General features: G+C 28.1%; 1 protein-coding gene across 2 annotated transcripts; it reads left to right on the top strand.

Moving 5' to 3' along the window:
- Positions 1-7255: 7255 nt before the first annotated feature.
- On the top strand, positions 7256-21629 carry mew (multiple edematous wings). Of its 2 annotated transcripts, XM_015507886.2 has the most exons (19): positions 7256-7869; positions 8210-8337; positions 9015-9041; positions 16357-16460; positions 16877-17004; positions 17069-17283; positions 17364-17574; positions 17764-17901; positions 17964-18105; positions 18189-18448; positions 18523-18757; positions 18821-19061; positions 19202-19350; positions 19410-19651; positions 19720-19949; positions 20025-20296; positions 20359-20453; positions 20576-20702; positions 21090-21629. In XM_015507886.2, exons 1-19 carry the CDS (start codon positions 7688-7690, stop codon positions 21303-21305), a joined length of 3342 nt encoding a protein of 1113 aa, XP_015363372.2. In that variant the 5' UTR covers positions 7256-7687; the 3' UTR covers positions 21306-21629. The 2 variants fall into 2 exon arrangements, with proteins under 2 accessions (XP_015363372.2, XP_015363373.2); XM_015507887.2 differs by lacking the exon at positions 9015-9041.
- Positions 21630-22799: the final 1170 nt, after the last annotated feature.

The raw sequence follows: 22799 nt of genomic DNA, 5'->3' as shown, positions 1-22799 counted from the left end.
GACACTCCTGCAGGGTGAGTCTGCCGACCACAGGGTGCTCGCCTTCGCGGACGACTTGTGCCTTATAGCCAACAGCACCACGGACCTCCAAGCTTCCATCGATGCGTTCCACCAAGGCATTGTTTCGGAGATGACATATAATTTGTATAAAATCCACGCCGTCCATATGCAACTGTTTTTAATGAATAAAATTGACAAACTATTAGAGTATTAGACATAAAACACAAGTTTTAGAGATTTCTAATTATTTATAATTTGTATTTCAATGTTTAAATATTGTTTATGTATTTCTATTTATAATAATTTTGATTCTAGTCTTTTAATTTTCTTTTGAGTTTCCTCACCAGATTTTTCTATTTGTTTTTTATATAATATTGTTACTTTGTTTGTCTTGTTTGTCTTGTTTCATATTATGTTTTTATAACTTTTTTTTAATAATTATAAAAACTGTCATACATTTTTCATTTGTATTATTTTCAAATTAAATTATATTGTTATAATTTAAAATAACAATCAACTCTAAGAATGTAATGAATAAACTTCATTTTATTTTAAACTAGGCCTAGTATGTTTATTTATATTAATTTAAAATCAAGTTGTTTTCAATTAATCAAAATACTTAATTTATCAATATTGTTTTTTTTTGTATAAATATATTTATTTTTTCATCTTTCATCTTAAATACTTTTTGAACCCACATGACAATAATTATAACAAATTGCATATTTTTTTCATCTAGTTCAAGTCTTTCATATTTTTTGTTGTATTTAATATTTAATATTATATCTCATGCTAACAACTTTTCTGTTGCCAAATTTTTTTTTAACTTCTATTTTTTTTATCGCTTTTTTTTGTTACTTATATAATACAATTTGTGTTCTCAATTATTTATTCTTTACTCTCTATCTCTAACAATAGCTATTAACTTAACAAAGATACATAATCATGTAAACCAAATTAATGTTTTTGTATTCTATATAATTTATGATGGTTTTGAAATGAAATAAAATAAAAATGTAAAATGCTAAATTAATATTCTTGTTTTTGTCTTTGTGTAAAAAAAAAAAATACTAGGAACATTTAAGTATTTATTTAAATTATTTATTTATATCAGTATAATATATGAATATATAATTTTTTTGTTATATTAAGTGTTAAATATGTAGTTTATTCTGATAATGGTTTGTAAATTGTATTAGAATTATTAATTTAAGTAAAAAAATGTTTTGAAAATTACTTTTGATAAGTAATTTTTATAGCGTATCACATTATAGTGCTCAAACTCTGTTAATACTAAGTATAAATAACTTTTTTATTACCAAATTATTTGTTAATTTTCATGATGTTGACATCTCTTGTACAAATTTGAACTTCAAATTATTGTTATAAATAAAAAATGTTCTTCATTATTTTTAGTATTTTTCAATAGCTATAATAACAACTTATGTGGAAACCTTATACTATTCAATTTTCAAGCTTTACAAAATTTTTAAAGTGAAATTATATTAATACAAACATTTAGTGAGAATTCTTAGTAACATAGTAGTAGTTCTAACATAGTAAGAAAATCAATGTAAATAATAAACATACATAATCTTTATACATCATAGATAGGACGTAAGTACACATAAACAAAAACACACATCAATACATTTATTGTTACTTGTTGGTAGTACATATTAAAATACAAAATTTAATTGGATATCTTTAACCACTACCCATCTACCCATATTATAATTCATACAGTTAATATCATAAGTTATACTTATTGGGCATTGGCTATTGCTTATTGGTACTAGATTATTTATATTTAACTGGTATAACAAATTTAAAATTACTAGAATTAGCTAAACCAAATTGCAGGTCTCTTTTGGCATTGTCCTTTTCATATTACCTATAGGCATTAATACTTGCGATTATTGCGGTAAAAAGTGCTACCAAAATTTTCACTTTTTTAATTTAACTAACTATACATGGTGATTTATTTTTTATTTGCATTTATATATGTGTATATTCATGTACTATATTAATTGTATCTAACTTTATAAGTTAGATAAAAGAATCATTTTAATGGTATTGTTTTGTTATTTTTAAATCCTAATAATCCTATAGTTTATACTGTGTACAATAGTTTTATGTTGTATTTATCTCTAAATTTGAAATAAGATAGTTTTTTTTTTAAAAATTAAAATATTAGAATTACATTGATAGGCACAATTTTTTTTATGTTTCATGTTCAAATTATGACAGTTATTTTTAAGAAAATGTGCAAATCATTTTGTAGTTAAAAATTGAAAGGGAAACTTCAAAATCTCAAAATATACATACCTACCTATATATGTATAATATTTTCTTTTACACACTTCAACTTATATCAAATTGGACATTTAAATATGTTAGACAATAAATAATGATTTATAGTTTTTTGTTACATCTCGTTGGATTTAAAACTTTCCCACCATTACCATTTAATTAACACAAATACAATAGGTATCTACAGACTACAGCCAGTCTACAGGTATTCAAAAATATAATTTCAAGCTCTTTATACGACGAATGTATCAAACCGTTTTATGACACAGATACATAGTACATCGCACTTCCGTATTGACTTATGTCTTATGCCTAATAAAGATAATTTACAGCCCGATCCGGCCCCACAATATTTTTTGACACCCCAGCCTGGCCCGGGAATTGTTTTTTGTGAGTAAGCCCGGCCCAGAAAATATTTTTAGAAAGCCCCGGCCGGGCCCGGGAATAGTATTTTCCATTTGGTGAGGAAGCCCAACCATGTACATTTGGTACTCTCAATATTTCACAGGATCTCCGCCTATGTTACTTAATTAACAATAACATAAAAAGTAAGTAAGATAGCCGATAGGTAAATAATGATTGTACCAACATGTTGAGGTGGCAGTGGCGGTGGCGATTACGGCAAAATAAAGACACAATTTTACCGCCACCACTGCAGAACTGCAGTGTGTGACGTGTTGTCGAGTTTATCAAAACACGCGGTTATAAATAGTTAATGCCATCGTCACACGTTTAGTCCTGTTGTTATTTTACATTATTATAGTTTATAGGTTCTTCTATATATATATATATTTTTTAAAATTTTGGTCTTGCTAGAATTTCTAGTGTAGAAGCCCGGCCCGACCCGTAACCCGTAGCTTGTTCAAAAAAATGGTCCGGCCCGGCCCGCCTTTGATGTAAAGGAAGTTCGGCCCGGCCCGGCCCATAACTTTTGTTCCAAAAAAAAAATCCGGTCCGGTCCGAACCCGTAACTTTTGTCCTAATAGAGGTCCGGCCCGGCCCCTGCAGGTCTTTATTACCTAATGATAAACAATAATATTATGATATGAAATAACAATAATAATTAAGAATATTATAATATAATTACTTATATGTTTAATGCATATACATTATGTACAGATAAATTGCAGTTATTCGTGATCAATATCCTGTTATTTGGTAAAATTATTTCGGTTGATTACAGTACGACTATTGTAAATTACTCATGACGTATGAGTTATAATAAATTGATGTGTACTTGGTACTTATACTGATGGTTTTTCATTGATAAATGTTGTTTAAAATATTTATTTAGTATGACTAATTTAGCAATGAGTAGCAGCGACTCATTTAAACATTTTTCACCTCAATATAAAAAAAACATCGGCACTCCCTACAGGGCCTACCCACAAGATATATAGGTAATAGGTCTTTATGAAGCCTTTTAGATTTTGAGCAAAGAAAATAATCAATTGGTTTTGCAAGAATGTATGCTTTTTAAAAATATCGTTTCATAATTTCGTGATCCCATCACCCCTTTCCAAAGATAAAGTTGATTGAATGCCACACGAACCATGGTTATAATTAATTATATAAGTTTCTTTTTTATCACATATAATATCATTGGATTCAAATTTAATTCCATCCATTACAGTAACCCACCTGTAACCTACTGTACAGCAGAGCGACATCCACTTTCCCGGATTTTTTTATTATCAAAATTACATTATATCAGTATAATTGTTAACAATAAAATAATTAAAATATTTTTTACTGTTGTGATTGTCTGTGTGTGGGTGCAAAATGATAATTTTGCCCCCCCAGAAAAATGTTCGTGGGTGCAACTGCACCCTCATGCCCCCCTAGATGCCGCCTATGTGTATATTTATACATTTATTTATTTAAATATATGGGACCCTTATTAGAACTATTAGGTGGTTAAATTACAAGAAAAATAATTAAGTTAGTGTCATGATATTGATACATAACAATTATATAACATAAGACATATCTCATAAAGTCATAAGTATGTAAAGTATGTTACATAAGTAGGTAGATACATATTTGTTTAAACTATCTATACGACTATACAATGTAAAATGTAATATGTCTAATATATGTCTAAACAGTATACCTACACTAACACTATACGTAATATACATAATATTATATAATAATTAGCAATATTTTTATATCAGTTATTAATATAAAATAATCATTAATCACAGTAATTACATTTCCTGTATATTCATGAACATTTCTTTGAATTATGATATCGATAGGTAGCCAGGTAGGTACCTATTTTATGTACTAGCCAGTATAATAGCCATATTTATAGGTGTACCGTTTACAGTGTACACAGATATATAGTAGGTATACACTTATAGTTAATAGTTTATACTTTATAACATCTGTAAACTACTAAACTGTGACCATATACAAACTACAAGTAGATGCCCAGAATCTAGATAGATACCACCGATATCGCGATATAGATACTTACCTAAATACTAATAATAATATCTTTGTTAGTCATATAGCACGGACTAAGATAGTAGATATACTATCTTAGTCCGTGTCATATAGATATCTACGTTTTACCAATCAACGACGATAATTTAAATTGACATTTGAGAATTATATTTAATTACGTTATATTTTCTATTCGATTTTAAATTAAACATTTTCTTTTGTAATTATTTTATCAATTTAAATTCTTAGCTACTATAATTTTTGAGTCCTATATTCATTATTCAGTGTCAATATTTGTATGCCTTCAAAGTTGAATAACTTTTTTTTATTGAAAGTAATTTATGTACCTACACAGAACTACACCACCAACTGCCAAGCGCACCCAACGATAATAATGGCACAATTATTTATCAAGCGACGACCGGTTGCTGTACGAAATAGAAGAAAATATGTATAGGAATAATTAGGAAGTGTGAACATTAGGAAGTAGGAACTACATAGGAATGTCGAATGTATCGTAGACCGCAGCCATGCCATAATAATAATAATATGATAATAATGCGATGCTTATTCAGCGGCCAACGGTCCATTAGGCGTCGACCGTCGTCGTTGTCGTATTCTTTTATCGTTGGTACACTCGTTGTACTTAAAATGGGACGGCGGCGAGCGCGGTACAACGCCTCGTATGCACTGCACTGCAGTCTGCAATACTACAGCCTCATACACAAGTAGCACCCAATAGTAGGCACACACAAGTAAATTATAATATTATTCCGTAGCGATTAATAACCCTATACACATGGCAGCATTAACGGTATTGTAACCATTCATTTTATGAATTGCTTATGGATGCGACATTCTAAAGTGACTTAGAGTACATAAACTATATGAATTTTATGATTATTGATTGTATTATGTACATTTATATGTTTTTGTATTTTATTTTTATTTTTAGTATGTAGCCGTAGCTGAGTATTTTAATTTAAAAAATAATCCATATTTTCAACAGAATTAAGTACCTACCTATTCAATTTTCTGTAACTGTAGTCTGTAATGCATATTAGGTATATCAAAACTATAAAATCACTTACAATAAAAAAATTTAGGTGTGATGTTACCATGTTACATGGCTATGTATTTATGGCTGATTTTATTTTTAGGAGTGGGAATCACCTATCCAACTGAGTACCCACCAACCCACCACTATTTAGAGGACGTAACACTGGTATGAAACTTGATGGTAAGAAAATTATCCGTGTTTGTATGGTTTTTTTATGGTAATTCAGTTTTTAAATGAGTTATTAGCATTTTTAATTTATGCTATATTATATGCGCTAAACTTGCTAAAAAGTAAGGTTTACAAGAGGTCAATTCACTTAAAAGAAATTGGTGCCGTGACCTATTAAATTAATGAACAAAAAATAAATAAATTACTGGAGGGTATACCATCGCTGGATGATTTCCCTCATCGTGTGCCTCATGTGTATTTTTATTATGTATATAGTGTTATATCAGTTATCTATTTTACTTATTGTGTCATGCAATATAGATTGTAATTAATTTTCTAATAATAATAAAAAAAAAATTCACTTTAATTTTAAAACAAATGAAGATACATATATAGGTAAACGTGATCTGTTGAGTGAAAATGTTCAAAGTTACGCACTCGTAAGACGGAGAAAACGAATGGCCGTATTACGTCCTCTAAAGATATATTATAATTATAAAGTGTTATACTTAGGTATATACATTAAATATTTGGGGATATAACAAAAAGAATAGGGAAACGCCGAAACGGTTGTATATTACTACAGCAGTGACAGTAGTGTATACAAATTTTGTAAACAATCGGTAAGCCAAGTTCACTTAGCATACACAATTGATACCATTGCGGGAATGAGGCACCACATGTTAAACCGTAACACCACGGATACATCTGTTTTCTCTCTTGTTGGTTTCTCCATCGCTAAAAAGCTTCCGAGGAAGGAGAATCATGTGGTATCTCTCTCTGTTATGTTGTCCTTTAAAGTTTAGTGAAGATATAGGAATGCAGTATCCATAATAATAATAGGTTTAACATCAATGGTCGTATCGCCGAGATATCATCGCGTAAGGCGTAACCATAGACATATTATTATAAATTACAATGCACTGTAGTTCTGCATTATGGTTGTGCAGTCTGTTGTCTGTACCTAACGTTTATGTATAATATTTAATCATCGGTGTCGTTACATAAGTCGCGTTGTACACGACGTCATGACAACGCTCCATCCACGGCCCCACAGGCGGCTGTGAAGGAGTGGGCCAATCGGACGGTCCGCCGCCCGAACAAACAATCTGATAACTGCTATAGTGCCGTCTCGCCCGGCGGCTCATTGTTTACGACCGGCGCTGCCCACGTACGACACGAACGGTCGGCGGGTAGCGGTACACACGAACCGCGGCACGACAACAATAATAAGCAGACGACGGCGCGCGCACCACACGACACGCACAGGTTGTCGTTGTCGCACTCGCCACTCGTCCGCGGCGCACTCAAACGCGTTTATCCTTATCGTTTTTTTTTTTTTTTTTTTTTTTTGTTCTCTCTAGCTTGGCGATCGCCGATCGTTTCGATCCCGACCGATTTATCGCCATCACCGATTGTCGACTGTCGTTGACCGGCCCGTCGATAGGTCTCCCCCTGGGGAGTTGTCAAGCTATATAATCTTGGTATCATAGGGCTGTGGTCGCGACTGTACTTTGCGGACATTTCTAGGACACATCGGCCGGGAGTCGTCACTTTGCTCTTCTGATCCGAAGATGATCTCTTTGTGGAGCAGTATCTGCAGGCCACTGTCGTCGTGGTTGGGCTGCTGACCCGATAGCCAATACTGCCACCTTCACCACAGTCGTTGATTTTCCTCATCCAAACGCGCCCTCCATGATGTCATTGTCGTTGTCCCTGCTGCTGTTGCTGTGCGACTGTGCATTCCGTGCCCATGGCTTCAACCTGGAGACTAGGCTGCCAATTGTCAAACGCTCCTTAGAAGTATCGTACTTTGGCTACTCCGTAGCCGGACACCAGTCGTATGACGAGATCAAGTTACAAGTAGAAAACAGTTGGTTAGTGTACTTTCTTTTTATTGTCTGTGTTGTTACCTAATTTTTGTTCACAAATGTAATTCTTAATTTAATCTACAAACAAATGTGTGAATGTAGGTCTTTTAATCTATTTTCTAATCAAAACATGGTTTCTAAATGTTTGGAAAGTACCTTTTGTTGTTAAAAATCTATGTAATTGCCATGTATAGAATTATAAATGTAAAATTGTTTTTGACACATTTATGTTTTTACAGTACAATCTCAAATTAAGGGAATCATTAGTTTATAACATTTTTTAATTGAGTTTTTTTCATCAGTAAAATACCTGGTAAAAATTAACCAATTTCTTTTTGTTTTCCAGGATTTTGGTTGGTGCTCCAATAGGTAAAAACCTACAACCAAAAACTAACCAGTCTGGGGCGTTATATAAATGTCCATTAACATCATATCATGATGATTGCATACAGGTTGTTACTGATGGAAAGCGAAGTAAGCTCATATTTTTTTTTATTTTGAAAAAGGCATATTTAAGTAAACTATTTTAAAATTAAAAACTTCAAAGAAAAAGAAAGAACCCTACAAATAATGCTTTATTGCAAAATATCATAAATGACAAATTTATGGTCATACCAAATCTTACTCTGGCATCTGGATATTTAAATAACTAAGTGATATGTGATGCCAAAACCAGTGAAGTTTTCCTTATATGTAGAACATATATTAATTCAATGAGCCTACTGTCACATTATCAGGACATATTCATTTTCTAACCAACTAATAATAGAAGGCAATTATAAATCACTTGTAAAAGTGTTGCTATTGAGTGACTTCTAGCTCTTTTCCAATTTTCCAATACATTAAGAATATTATAATTAACTCTTATTTATTTATTTTATCATCATCAATTATATAGTATGTGCTATGATGTAAAAATAAAAATTTAAGTTTATAACTAATGTAGAATACTAACTGCGTTTGATAATGTTATTTATATTGTTAGTTATATACCTATGTTATTATATTATTATTAATAATTATAATTATATAATATTAATGTATAATTCTTAATTCATAAACTTAAACAATATCTCATGAAAATTGAGGTTATCAGGTTAAACAATTTTTGAAGTTAATAATAATGATTTTTGTTTTCTTTTTTAAAACAGACCCAAATAATGGACTTTATGACCCCTGTAAGTGAAATTATGGTAACTTTTGTGTTTGTTCATGGTTTGTTTATCGCAATTCGCAATTTGCATTTTAATATGTTATGTGTTGCATCATAACATAATTTATTAAAGCCTATTTCATACTATATTTATGAATATTTTTTTTTTGATTGTTATATAACAAGCATTGCTGCCATGTAAATACTGCTTAATTTAGTTGGAGTTTTAAATTCATCACATTAGTGTGGTCTGATCATATTTAAAAAAATACGTTTTATAAACGCATGATTCAAAGTTTATGTATGAAATAGTTAACTGCACTGTTATGTGTAATATTAAGCTTAAAATGTATATTTATTATTTAATTAACTTTTGCAAGTATTCAATATTGTTAATATTGGGTTTCATACAAACAAATGTTATTGCAAAACAAAGTAGGTTAGGTTTTTTTATAATATTTTCAGGATATTTCCATGAACATTCTACTACTTAAAATATTAAATTTAAATATTTAGTTAGTTTAAGCTAAGAGGACGCCACATCCGCATGTGTTGTCTTCGTCTTACAAAGTGAGTAATATAGCAAATTTGATGCTCAGCAGTTCCAATTTAGCTACATTAAAATTAAAGATAACATTATATCTAGGTTATCACTGAGGCTTTTTATTATATTTTAATTTTAAAGCGAGTTATGAGTATTTTAAGATATATAAACAATTTACAATTATAAAAACATTCATAACTCATTTTAAAATTAAAATATAATAAAATGCCTCTGTGAAAACCTTAATAATCGTGCTACCTTTAATGTTCATAAGAGGTCAATTCACTCTAAATTTTAAACTAATGGAGTTGAATTGGAACTGCTGAACATAAAATTTGGTATGTTACGCACTTGTAAGACTGAAACAACACATGTGGTTATGGTGTACTCTTAAGTAAGATATTATTTTCTTTTTAAGTCCCTTACTAAATTTGATATAAACTTATTCTTGTGTATAAAGCATGATTTTTGAGAAATGCATTATTTCGAAAGTTTTCCTTTGAAAAATGATGCATGTAATTATTGCATTTTTTTTTTAATACTTGCTCAAAGTTGGTAAAACAACTTATGATTTATAAACAACTATCAATATTTTTAATTTCATGATTTGAGTATTTTTCAAAAAAAAGTTGTCTTGGAAACAGTGCCGCAATTAGGTGGATATTTTATACATATATTTCATGTAGACAAATTAAAAATATAATTTTTAATAAGCAGTTTGGTGGTTATTAAAATAAACTAATTCAGTTGGTTACCATATGTATACATGATATAATATGTATAATTTTAATTAAACTGATCAACCCTGTATTACTTCCAAATTGAGAGTTTCAAAGTATTTGTGGCACTCTCTGCTTTTAAAATAGACAATAGCACTTTATTAATTAAGAAGTATTTCAAGTTTTGATGATTGGAATGATGGAAAATTACAACATTTTTTAGCAAACTTATTGTGATATCACTTCTGTTTAATTCTACATTGTTATTAAAATAATCGTCTTATGATTATATTACTAAATAAAAAAAGTTGAACAGTAGGTCCATAATTCAATATTTATTGTCCTATGAATTATTGTAATGTACCTTTATCCAATTTGTGGTACTATTGAAATATTTTCTTTACAATATTATTATGCGTGTCAAGTAATTTATTTCAGATGATCACATGTATGTTAGATTTAAATTTTAATTGAATTATCTTAATATTCCATGTTGGAATATTATCTATATTAAAGAATAAAGAAATAGAGATGCTAAAACTAATTAATTTTTTTACTAAGAATGATCATTATAAAAATTATTTTTGTTATTTATCTGTATACATTTAAAATTAAAATAACAATAACAATAACGATTCTTTATTATTTTATTTGTTTTGGATACTGATATGCACATTAAATATAAATTTATTTAAAAAAATAAAACTCAAGCTTAGAATTATTGATAGCTAGAACTCAGATTTGTATGCATTCGTTTATTTTTTTCTTGTTGATCGTTTTGTATACTAAGTAAGCTGGTACAATGAACATACTACATACAAAATGTTTCGTTCTATTAAAAATCCATTATTCTTGTTCATGTTTTTCATACTTAAAGATTTTCGAATATTCGGGTCATATTTTGTGATTTTAATGTTACCTATTTTCTAGTTTATATTAATGTTTTGAAATTTCTAGACTTATCATTTATGAACCATTAGTAATTACGTATTAATATTTACATTTTAATTTTCAGCTTTACTTAATTTATTCAATTTTAATTTAGTTTAATTTACAAAGTTTAATAACTTCTTATTGTAGATATATTAATTTATAATCAAATGTAGATTATAATATTGGAACAAAACCTCATAAATTTGTAAATTGTAATGTTATAGCTACCATAATTATATTTTTTTGCATGATTATGATGCACATATGGCATGAAAATGATGTTTAATTGCTTTTTAAAAAAAGTTCATGAATGTATAATTTATATGATATCAAGAGTATTGAATTAAATTTTAGCGACATGGCTTAACAGTCATTTGTACGTATATAACAATTAGTAATTAATAGTAATAAAAACATAATACGTGTTTTTAAATAGCATGTGAAATGCACGTACTCATATTTTATGATTATTTTTTATTTGACGATACGACCAATATCTGTATGCACGTTATCGAAATTATTTTGTAGTTTGACCTTCAATCGTTAAATACTGACGAGGCTGCATTTCAATTATTGTAAAGAAATGTTTGCTTGTACAGTTTCCGTTGATAAACGGTAAGCATCATGCATGTTTACTTAAGGATTTATAATGCATATACATCGTGAAAATGTATTTTTATTTTAGAACGTGTTATAAATATTTAAAACAATGGTTGTAAGTCTTAATGTTAAGTCATCTATTTTTAGTATTTTTGTTACTCATTGCGAAAAAACTAATTCTAATAAGTATTAAGTAGGTATTGGTGTGCTTTATGTACAAAATTGTTTTTTGCATAATCATTTTTTAAGGGTTTACTAAATAGCACGTACGTATTCGTAATCTGAGTGTTTACTCTCGAATAGTAGGACAATTTATACATACAGTAGATTACACACTAAAATATTATATACGTTTCTCTATCTCGATACAATATTGTTGTTTTTTATATTTGAGTAAATTAATCTATTACGAAACTTAATTATCATAACACATAATATACTATATAACCCGATCTTTCTCTAAGATATTTTTAAATATATTAATTTTTAAATGAATTTTTAAGTATAGATAGAATAAACAATATAAAAATTAAGTAATAAATATCGAAAAGATCCGATGTAAGAGGATGGATAATATGTTATATTTTTTAAGTTTGTTAGTAAGCACATTAATTTTCTAATAATAAAAACTAAAAACAATAAAACTGTATCGAGAATGCTGAACGTAAATTTGTTTATTAGGTTGTATACCTATCTGTGTGAATGACAGTTGGCAGAGACAACGAATGCGTGTCGTAGTATTTAAATACACAACGCACGCGTTTTATAGTTCACTAAAACTGTTTTTGGTTGATTTTGGGTTGTGTACTGCTATAATATTTTTAATATTTTTGATTTTGAATCAAAGATTATATCATATTGTTTATAATATTATGTTGTGTTGGTACTTGGCTATGTTTAGAATTTTAGATGTTTTTTTTTTGTGTGTCTGTCATCACGTTTTGGGACAGTAAAAGTAGGTACTAAAAGTGCTTCGATTTTTAAATTCAGTACTTACCTCGTTCAATCATAAAGTGAATCTAGTTTGTACTTTGGGCGGTCAAAAGTAAAAAATATTTTTCTTAATAATTGGGATAAACAAACTAAAAATTAAGGGAAAAACGGGAATTTTTACGCACAATCAATTTTCGACAAAATCGATTTTGGTTTTGATGTAACTTTAAAACAAATGACCATAGATACATGAAATTTTCACCGAATGTTTGTATAAGTCTATTCTATCCACCATGAAATTTTCAAAAAATGTCGACTTAAGTTGAACTATTTATAGGCATATGCAATTTTCGATAACTATTAGTGTTTTTTAAATTAATATGGATAAAATTTATTTGTTGGGTAGAAAAGCTTGGAAATTTAATGCAAGGCTCCTAACATATTGTTACAATAGCAGTTGAAAAATAAAATAAATTCATAGTCACAATTTTTTTTATAAGCATTCAACATTTGAATTTCGACAAAATACGTTAAAATCACGAAAATTAGCAAATTATTTGAAACTAGAAATTCATAAAATATTGTCTTATTAAATAACCTAATCTGTGAATAGGACATTTTAATCATTATTAGTTCATAACAGAACAAAAAAGAAAAAAAAAACCTTAACTATTTTCTTCAAATTTGCTGATATGTTATTGTGAATATCATAAATTTGTGAATTTTATATTTTTTCACAACTCATCATAGCTATATTACTTAACCTATTAACTCCCATGCTGTACCATAATTTCTCCTAGTGATCTACTTAAAAACTATCAATATTTTAATTATAATTCTAAAGAATATTATCTCATTTTATAAATTTGAATCATTCAAACAATTTATCAGTGGGCGCTGGGAAAATAAATTTGAAAAAGAGAGTAATAATCTTATGTAGTCATGTATATATGAAAAGAAACTCAAATCACTTTTCAAAAGTTAATTATCACATTTATATATCCAATGGTATGATTGACAAAAGATAATGTATTTTGGTTGTAATGAATGCTTGTTTTCTATCCTTTTAAGCTATTCAGAAATATAGTTAAAAAACAGACACCAAAAAAATGGAGTTATTAATATATTAGTTGTGAAAAGAGGAAGTTTTGTTTTTACTATGAATTAATTTAAAGCTATAGAAACAAAAATTCATTACTGCTATTAACCGAAATATGACAGTTTATTTTTTTTTCGAGTGTCATTCAGTTGAGAATAGTAGCATATTATTTATGATTTTGTTCTTTGTGGAGGGATAGGTTATTTGATAGATAAATAGCAGACGACTTTGAATCCTCTTTTCTATATAGATTTATGTTTAATCTTCATTCTGAACTTAATAAAAAGGTGTATTAAAGATGTATCAATTAGTATTACTGTTGTACATTTTATAAGTTATTTATTTTCACTGTTTATTATATAATTTATCATGTTATTTGAATTTTGCTAAAGTTATTATTACAATACATTTTTACCGTAAGTGTTCCATTTACAGTTAGTAATTAGCAGGGCTCTGGATTTATAGCACTTTAAATCATTTAAATAAGCATTTAAAAAACTTAAATTTTTGCAAAAATATTTATCAAAAAACTAAGAAATAAATCTTTATTTTTATATTATAAAATAAATTAAACTTCACTTTTGAGAGGATTTTATGGATTTTACGAGGGATTTTCTAAAAAATGAAATGTAAACGATATTTATAATAGTTGAAAACATTATAAAAACATAGAAATACTGGTCAAATAAGCAAAAATATTCAGAAAAATGGGAAATAAGCATTTTTTTGAAAAATCACTGAAACAAGGGAAAAAAAAACACTTTTAAACTTCATAATTAAACGTATTATAACATGACATACACTTCCATAGCACTATGCTACATTTTAATAGTCAATCCTTAAAAATAAGCAAATGCTTTAAGTCCTGACCCCTGGTAATTAGTTTATAGTTTATACTTCAATAAATATATGCTTATATCAATATATAATTTTTAATAAATTATTTTGAAAAAAGTTATTATGTTCAAATTAATTTAACTCCAAGAAGTATTGATATTAATTTTTTTTTTTAATAAGCTTTTTGACTTAAAAAAAACATTTTTTACCATCAATATTTCTTTAAAAATTAGATCTACAAATCGGCTATTTGAATTTTGCAAACAAATCGAATAATATTAAAGTGTTGAAAATAAATATAAAAAATTATTTGCGTAATGGTAGTACAAGTGTCTGTAAATTATGTTTAGGTACATAAAATCTTTAAATATTGATTAGAACAAAAGTTATATTTAATTTGTTATGTTTTTCTGTTACACTATATTACTTGGACAGGGATTTTGATGCAATGTCATTTTTTAAATATAGCTAATTAAGTGTGTATTAAAGGATATAAATAAATGTACATAAATAAAAAAAAATTGTGTATTAGATGATCTTGATTACCTTCTGACTATTGAACTTTTACTGATCATTTTTACTTTGAATGTTCAATATTCAACTATTTTTCATGTTTTTACAACATTTTTCTAGTTTTATAACATGTTTTACAATTTTTTCTTGTAGCTAACATAAATTGTGGTATACATTGTATTATAAGCAAGTATAGTATTGTAGTCAGATAGTGTTAAATGTATAGTGGATATATGCAATGTAATTGTTTACCATTTTCATATCTACAAGTAATTTAAGAGACATGTAATTCTTTTAGTGTCTTCTGAAAAAAAAAATTGACCGCTCATTACTGTTATATCATTTTTTGAAGTATAAGTTTTTAAATGCATATCAAAAGTGCATGTTCAAAAATGTTTGAAGGCATTTTGTTGTTCTTTACTACAATTTTTGTGATTTTATTGGTCATGTAAACCACAACCACCCTATGTTATAATCTTGATTTTATAAAATAATATTTTCACAAATTGCATTTTATTTTTTCATTAGTGATAACTTATGCATTAAATATATTATTTAGCGGTTGCTAAAAAAGTATTAAATTAATATTTACCTTAAATTCAAACATGATGAAAATAAATTACAGTATATAGTTGTAAAAATTGATTGCTATAACATTTTTAGATACTTGTGTAATATGATGCGGTAACTTAATTATGGATATATTTTATTTAAAACATCATCATAAAGATTAAGTTTAATTGTATATTGTTATATATTTTTAAACTGTACTTTTTTGTAGATGGCTTGATAAAATAATGTACTTTAAAAATGACTCGTGAATATCCTCATTGCATGATAGTTTCACTACATTTAAGGCGTTAAAATTTGTAATAAATATGGTTTTTTTTTATTGAAATGGGTTTAATTGAATGTTTAAGGTGTATTTATGTGTATTTAATTTTATTAAGCTATTGGGTGTAAATATTCTTATGGTGTAATATGTTTGGCATATTGTCATGAAATAAAGATAAATATGGAAATCATCATACAGGAATTAACCAAATCATTATTGTGTGTATACAGTTTGTTGTACACAGTAGACATAATATGCTTCAATAATCCTGCAAAATGTAATTTTGAGTATCTGCAAATATGATATTAACTCTTAATTTTTTTGTAGCTATTGATTCTACAAAACTTTCTCCGCCCAAGAATGATGAAATTAAAGATGGTCAATGGTTGGGTGTAATTGTACGAAGTCAAGGACGTGGTGGAAAAGTCATGGTATTATTATAACATATTTATTTAAGTATATAATTTTTTTTTTACTTTATGATTACTAAACAATAAGATTCAATCAAATATATCATCTTATCTATTTTAATGTTTAGAAAACATTCTATACTAAAATGTCATCATAAAGATTAATTTAAAATAAGTATACTATATAGTATATCATATAGTAAGTTCATCAAAGTAAAAGGTGTAGCAAAATGTGGTTATAAAATGATTTTAATTTTTGTTAAGGTGTTCTTTTTTGAGGTTGGGACATTTATAATGAAATTTTTATTACAATGAAATTGTGAAAAAAAACAATTTAAATCAAAAATCAAAAATATTTTGTTGTTGCCTATTATTTTGGTCATGCCATACAATTTTTAAACAAATAATGTGTCTGAATATATAAATAAACATTTTAGGTATGTGCACATCGTTACATAAATCGAGGGGATGAATACCAATGGGGCCAAGGCCTTTGCTATACTTTGACACAAAACTTAGATTTTGTTGAATGTTGGGAACCATGCAAAGGTCGAGAGACAGAGAAGTACGTTGCTTAAAAATTGTATAATTTGTCTAATTGTATTAATATTTTTATGATTATGATTTAGGGGTCAAGCACAATTTGGTTATTGCCAAGCTGGCACTAGTGGAATGTTGTTAAATGATGATACTGTAGTTATTGGCTCACCTGGCTCATATAATTGGAAAGGCAATGTATTTATGGTTAGTGTATCGGATGATTTCTTACACAGAGATAAAACTTGCTATTACAGTCCGGTTCGAGATAATGAAGTATCTCCTGTTGATAGTCATAGTTATTTAGGTAACTATTTTTTTGTGAAATATTTGAATAATATTTTTCTACTAAAATATACACCATAACAATTTTTTTTAATTTCTTAGGTATGTCTACAACTGCTGACTATTTTTTTGGTAAACCTAATATGGCTTATGCAGCTGGTGCCCCACGTGCTAATGGAACAGGTCAGGTTGTTCTATTTACTAAATTAAGACCATCTGTAAATCTGATGGATGCAAGACTTATTATTAGTGGAGAGCAATTTGCTTCTAGTTTTGGTTATGAGTTAGCAACTGCTGACCTCAATGGAGACAAGTATATAATATTTTTAGTTTTAAACATATTTTGTTCAAATTGTTTTTTAGGCATTAAACTAACTATCTTTTTTTTAAAAGCTGCTTATAGCCATCCACGTGTAAATATTTCTTTATTAGGTTACTTTTATAGCTTAATTTATATAATTAATGGAAGATTAGTTATTAGAATTTATATGTTTTAATATAGAGAACCAGATTTAATAGTTGGTGCACCATTTTATTTTACAAAAGAAACTGGTGGAGCTGTTTATATTTATATGAACAATAAAGATCATTGTTTTAATTGCAAACCACCAATTAAGCTCGTTGGGAAACCAGAATCCAGGTTTAAATCTAAATATTATGCAGTTCTTAAGTATATGTATCAATCATTATTCAAATTTTTAGATTCGGATTTGCAATTACCAATTTAGGGGATTTGAACAAAGACGGGTATGATGACATAGCCATTGGTGCACCGTATGAAGGAAATGGAGTTATTTACATTTATCAAGGTTCAGATCTTGGAATCATTGTAGAACCTTCACAAGTTAGTTTAATTATTCCTATTAAATTATTAACATATAGATTTAAAAGAATATGTGCCTAACCTGTTTGTTTATATATTCCTAGATAATAAGAGCAGAGGATTTAGTAGTAGAGAATCTTAAAATACGTACATTAGGATATTCATTAAGTGGTAACGGAGTGGATTTAGATCAAAATGGTTACCCTGATTTAATATCTGGGGCTTATGAGAGTGATATGGCAATACTGATTAGAGCTCGACCAATTGTAGATATAACAATTGAGGTTCGGCCTCCAGAAAAACTTCGGAACATTGATCCAACTAAAACGGGTTGTTCGGCTAACATAACATCTTCAGTTACCTGGTAGAATAGCATAATTTTTGAAAAAAACTTTTTGATATAATATTTAACTACTAGTGTTTTCTTAATGGTTACAGTTTTACATTCGAAACATGTTGTACATTAGAATCTGTGATCAAAGCTAGATCTGATGGAGAATGGGGCATTCAGTTGCGTTATAGATTGGAAGCTGAAACGTTTCAAGAAGGTCGTAAGTTTTCTAGGGTTTGGTTTGGACCAGATCATATGATGAAGTCACAAACAATTGAAAATATTGTCTCCGTAGACCACAACAAAAAAGAAACGTGCCAACAACACACAGCTTACATAAAGGTACCTGTTTCAAATAATTTCTATCTATCCAAAACATTTGTTTATACTATGGTCCTGTTATAGGAAAACACAATGGATATTCAGTCTCCAATTGCCATGCATATTTCATATTCTCTGGTACAAAACGATGTTCCTGTTCTAAGGCCTGGTGATCCAGTACCTTCTTTAGCTGATTTACCGGTATTGAATCAAAACCAAGCAGAAAAAACATTTTTTGCTACATTCCATAAGGACTGTGGAAATAATGATAGATGTGAAAGTAGAGTTCATGTAAATGCTGAATTGTTGTTACCTAGGACATCAGGTATTTACTATTACTGTGAATACTGTGACATTTTATTAGCTTAATTAAATAAGTTTTATTTTTATTCAATTAATTTATTATTTCAACATAATATTCTAACATTTCTAACATATTTGTGATCAATAATATTTTATTTTCAGATGATAAATATGAATTAGTAATCGGACAGCATGTTGAAATACTTTTAAATACAACTGCATACAACCAGGGAGAGTCTGCATACGAAAGTAGAATGTTTGTTGTTCATCCTTATTCGTTTAATTACATAGGCACTGTAAAATTAGAAGACGTAAGTTTAATAACCAAAAACCATTAATTATAATGAAAATTAATGATTTATATTTTTAGACAAAGCAAGTAGATTGTAATCCATTTAACAAGACATTAGTTGTTTGTGCTCTTGGAAATCCGTTTAAAAAATCTGCTATTTCTAATATTCAATTGCGCTTTGATCCGAAAGAACTGAATGATTCTGAAAATCAGTTAGATTTTATTGTGTTTTCCAACTCTACATCTCATGAAGTTGAACCTCAGAGTCCGTTAATTTTGCGTGCCAACATCATAAAACAAGCTGAATTATCATTAAAAGGGTAGGTACATAATCATAAACTGGAAATGAGTAATACTAGAATTATGTAATTATTATGTTTTATATTAGATTAGCACGTCCAGAACAAGTGTTTTATGGTGGTCAAGTGAAAGATGATTTGTCTGTCAAGTATCGCGATGAAGTAGGTTCCAGAGTATTGCACACTTATCAAGTGTTTAATTCCGGTCCTTGGAAGGTATCCAATCTAGTAGTAAACATTGACTGGCCCTATCAGGTAGCCAGTCACTTTACTCCAAGAAAATGGTTACTGTACCTGGATGAAAAACCATACGTTGAAGGTAAGTATTAAGATAAAGAAAGTATTGAATGTAACTTTTTAATAAAAAAAAATGTATTTTTTAACACTTGTTCAGCAATAAGTGGTGGAGAGTGTTTCATGTCTCAAGGACAAGTCAATCCATTAGGTTTACCAGTGCGCCCAGGAGTTCAAGAGATGCCCCTTGATAGTATTAATACAGAAAATATCGCTTTGAACAATCACATGATGTCAAAATCAACAACTAGCAACATCAAAAATAGTAGTTCTGGTTATTATCAAAACAGAGTACGCAGGGAACAAAATTATGTTGTTAGCGCAGAAACATATGTTAAAGATAATGGAAAGCATGTAGAAGTAGTTAAAATGGTGAGCAATATTAACATTTTATAAATGGTTTGTTTGATTTTACCAAATTGTGTATTTTATAGAACTGTCTGACAGGAAATACAAAGTGTTTTAAATTTCACTGTCTTATAAACAACTTACAAAAAAATCAAGAGGCAACCATATTTATTAAAGCTAGGTAAGATATTGTGGTTTTTTATATTATACAGTATCAGTGTATCACTATAGTTATTGAAATCGTACTGAATGTGAATTAAGCGAGTTATAAGTTTAGTTTTTATTCATTTATTTTTTTTACAGACTGTGGAATTCTACTCTACTAGAAATGTTTCCCAAAGTTGATTCTGTTCAAATTGTATCGAGAGCAAAAATTCATATACCTCCCGAATTATCATTGCAACAAAATCGCTCAGACGATGAGTTTGATGTAAGTTTTTTATATTATTTGTATTAATAATATTACACCTAGTTTTAAGTTGTATCATTGATAATGAAAAAAAAAACAATAGAATTGTAAACATATGAAATATATTTTAAAATATTATTAGATTAAATAATTCAAGTACAGATACATTATATGGATGAATTTATTTGAATTAGTTATGTCTATTTCACATTTTTATTTTATGATATTCATTAAACTTATATAAAATATTAACAGATATTGAATATTTTAATATATAAACATAAATCATATATATTTAAATGTTTATAAGTTTATAATATTTTAATTAATGTTTGACAAAATTAAGTAATATGATTATGTACTTAATTCAAATGTGTTTTCTAATACAATTAACATCGGTTTTCATAGGTGGAGACTACTGCTAAAGTGGATTTACTGCAACAAGAAAACGAACCAATTCCATGGTGGATAATCATTCTAGCTATTTTAGTGGGGCTTTTGTTGTTAATCTTGTTGACATTACTACTATGGAAATTAGGTTTCTTCAAGAGACGAAGACCTGATCCCACACTTAGTGGTAACATAGAAAAACACAGGGTAGATGATAATTACTATGACTATTAGTTAATAATTTTAAAACAACTTGCGATAAAGTATTTATTATACATTTTTTTACAAATTTTTTTTGTATTTTCATAAGACTTTTATACGAAATACTTAGACTAAGACAAATGGTACTTATAGATTAATTATTATAATTTTTTTCTGCATATATTATTTTTACATTACTTATTTACCATTCTTGTAAATTATTGCCATATTATTATGTAATATTTTAAAATGATTGTTGTATGTATATTATAATTTTCGTCTTCCTGAACATTTCGCTGCGAATAACAAACTTCAGCTTGTGAAAATTATTTTTATTATATTTATTATACAACTTAAGCGTTTTTTTTCTTAATCAACAGTTTTATGTTTTTTTCTTAAGAGAACGTAGCACTGGTGCTTGTTGTTTCCGTCTTATAAGTGTTTAGTACAGCATTGTACACTGAACTTTATAAGTTTAAAAATTAGAGTGAATCGACTTCTCATGAAAATGAATGGCTAGAATATAATCCATGTTTGTATGTGGTTTTATGGTTTTTTTTATGATGGTTCAGTTTTTTCTATGTATGGTTTTTTTTATAATAATACAGTTTTGAAAGTGGGTTATGAGCATTATAAACTCATGCAATATTATTTGATTAATATTACGATTTATTGAGCATAAATTTGCTATTTTATTCACTTATATGACAATTTATACATTATTTAAACAACTTATAAGTTGTTGTTATGTCTTCTTAACAATAACATTATGATTATTTTTACAGTTATACTATGGTAGTAATAGTGTTTTCAATGTCTTTGATCTGTCTGTAGTTGAAAGATGCTATGACGTTTCTGTAAAATTTTCTGATGTGAATACTTCCTTGTATGTGATGTACTTTCATTAGCCTTGAATGAGAGTAAATAATATATTGATAATATTAACAAGACAGTATTAGTGGTGATGCTAATAAATTGTAGGCAACATGTATATATGTCGTATGCTGTATGTAGTAATGATGCTTAGTGTTTAGGTGTTTACTTTAATTTTATGTTTTGGATTCCTGGGCTTTTAATGTTGTATACGCAGTTTGTTTGGGTGCCGGAAAACAGATTAATGAAAGAAAATGTTGGTTCGCCTTGTATGTTAACTCAAAGTTATGGGATTAACTATAAGATACATTTTTATATCAGACATAATTATAGTATATAATTTAATGTTGGAAGCTAAAGCTAATAAATGGGTGAGAAAGTATGAACTGCTCTGCTTTATAGTTGTAGTTGATTGATTCACTATAATGAATTTTTTCAATTTGTCTTTCAATGATTTGTCATTGTACATAAAAATTTTCTCAAGATACATAGTCTGTCAGCCTATGCCGAGTGTATATGTTTTTGATATTTAAAATAACTTAGTTTATTATTAGTATTTACGTTTTGCCAATAATATTGTGTATTTGAGAATATCTATCATATTTTATTATAATTGTTATTAACTTTTGATGAAATATCACCTTACCTAGAAAA

The sequence above is a fragment of the Diuraphis noxia genome, unplaced genomic scaffold (assembly GCF_037042655.1).
Source record: "Diuraphis noxia isolate RWA-SAM2 unplaced genomic scaffold, SU_Dnox_SAM2 contig0001, whole genome shotgun sequence".
In the NCBI taxonomy this organism is placed as follows: Eukaryota; Metazoa; Arthropoda; class Insecta; order Hemiptera; family Aphididae; genus Diuraphis; species Diuraphis noxia.
Note: the sequence above shows the minus strand (reverse complement) of the source record. Positions and strands in the feature narration are given on the sequence as shown.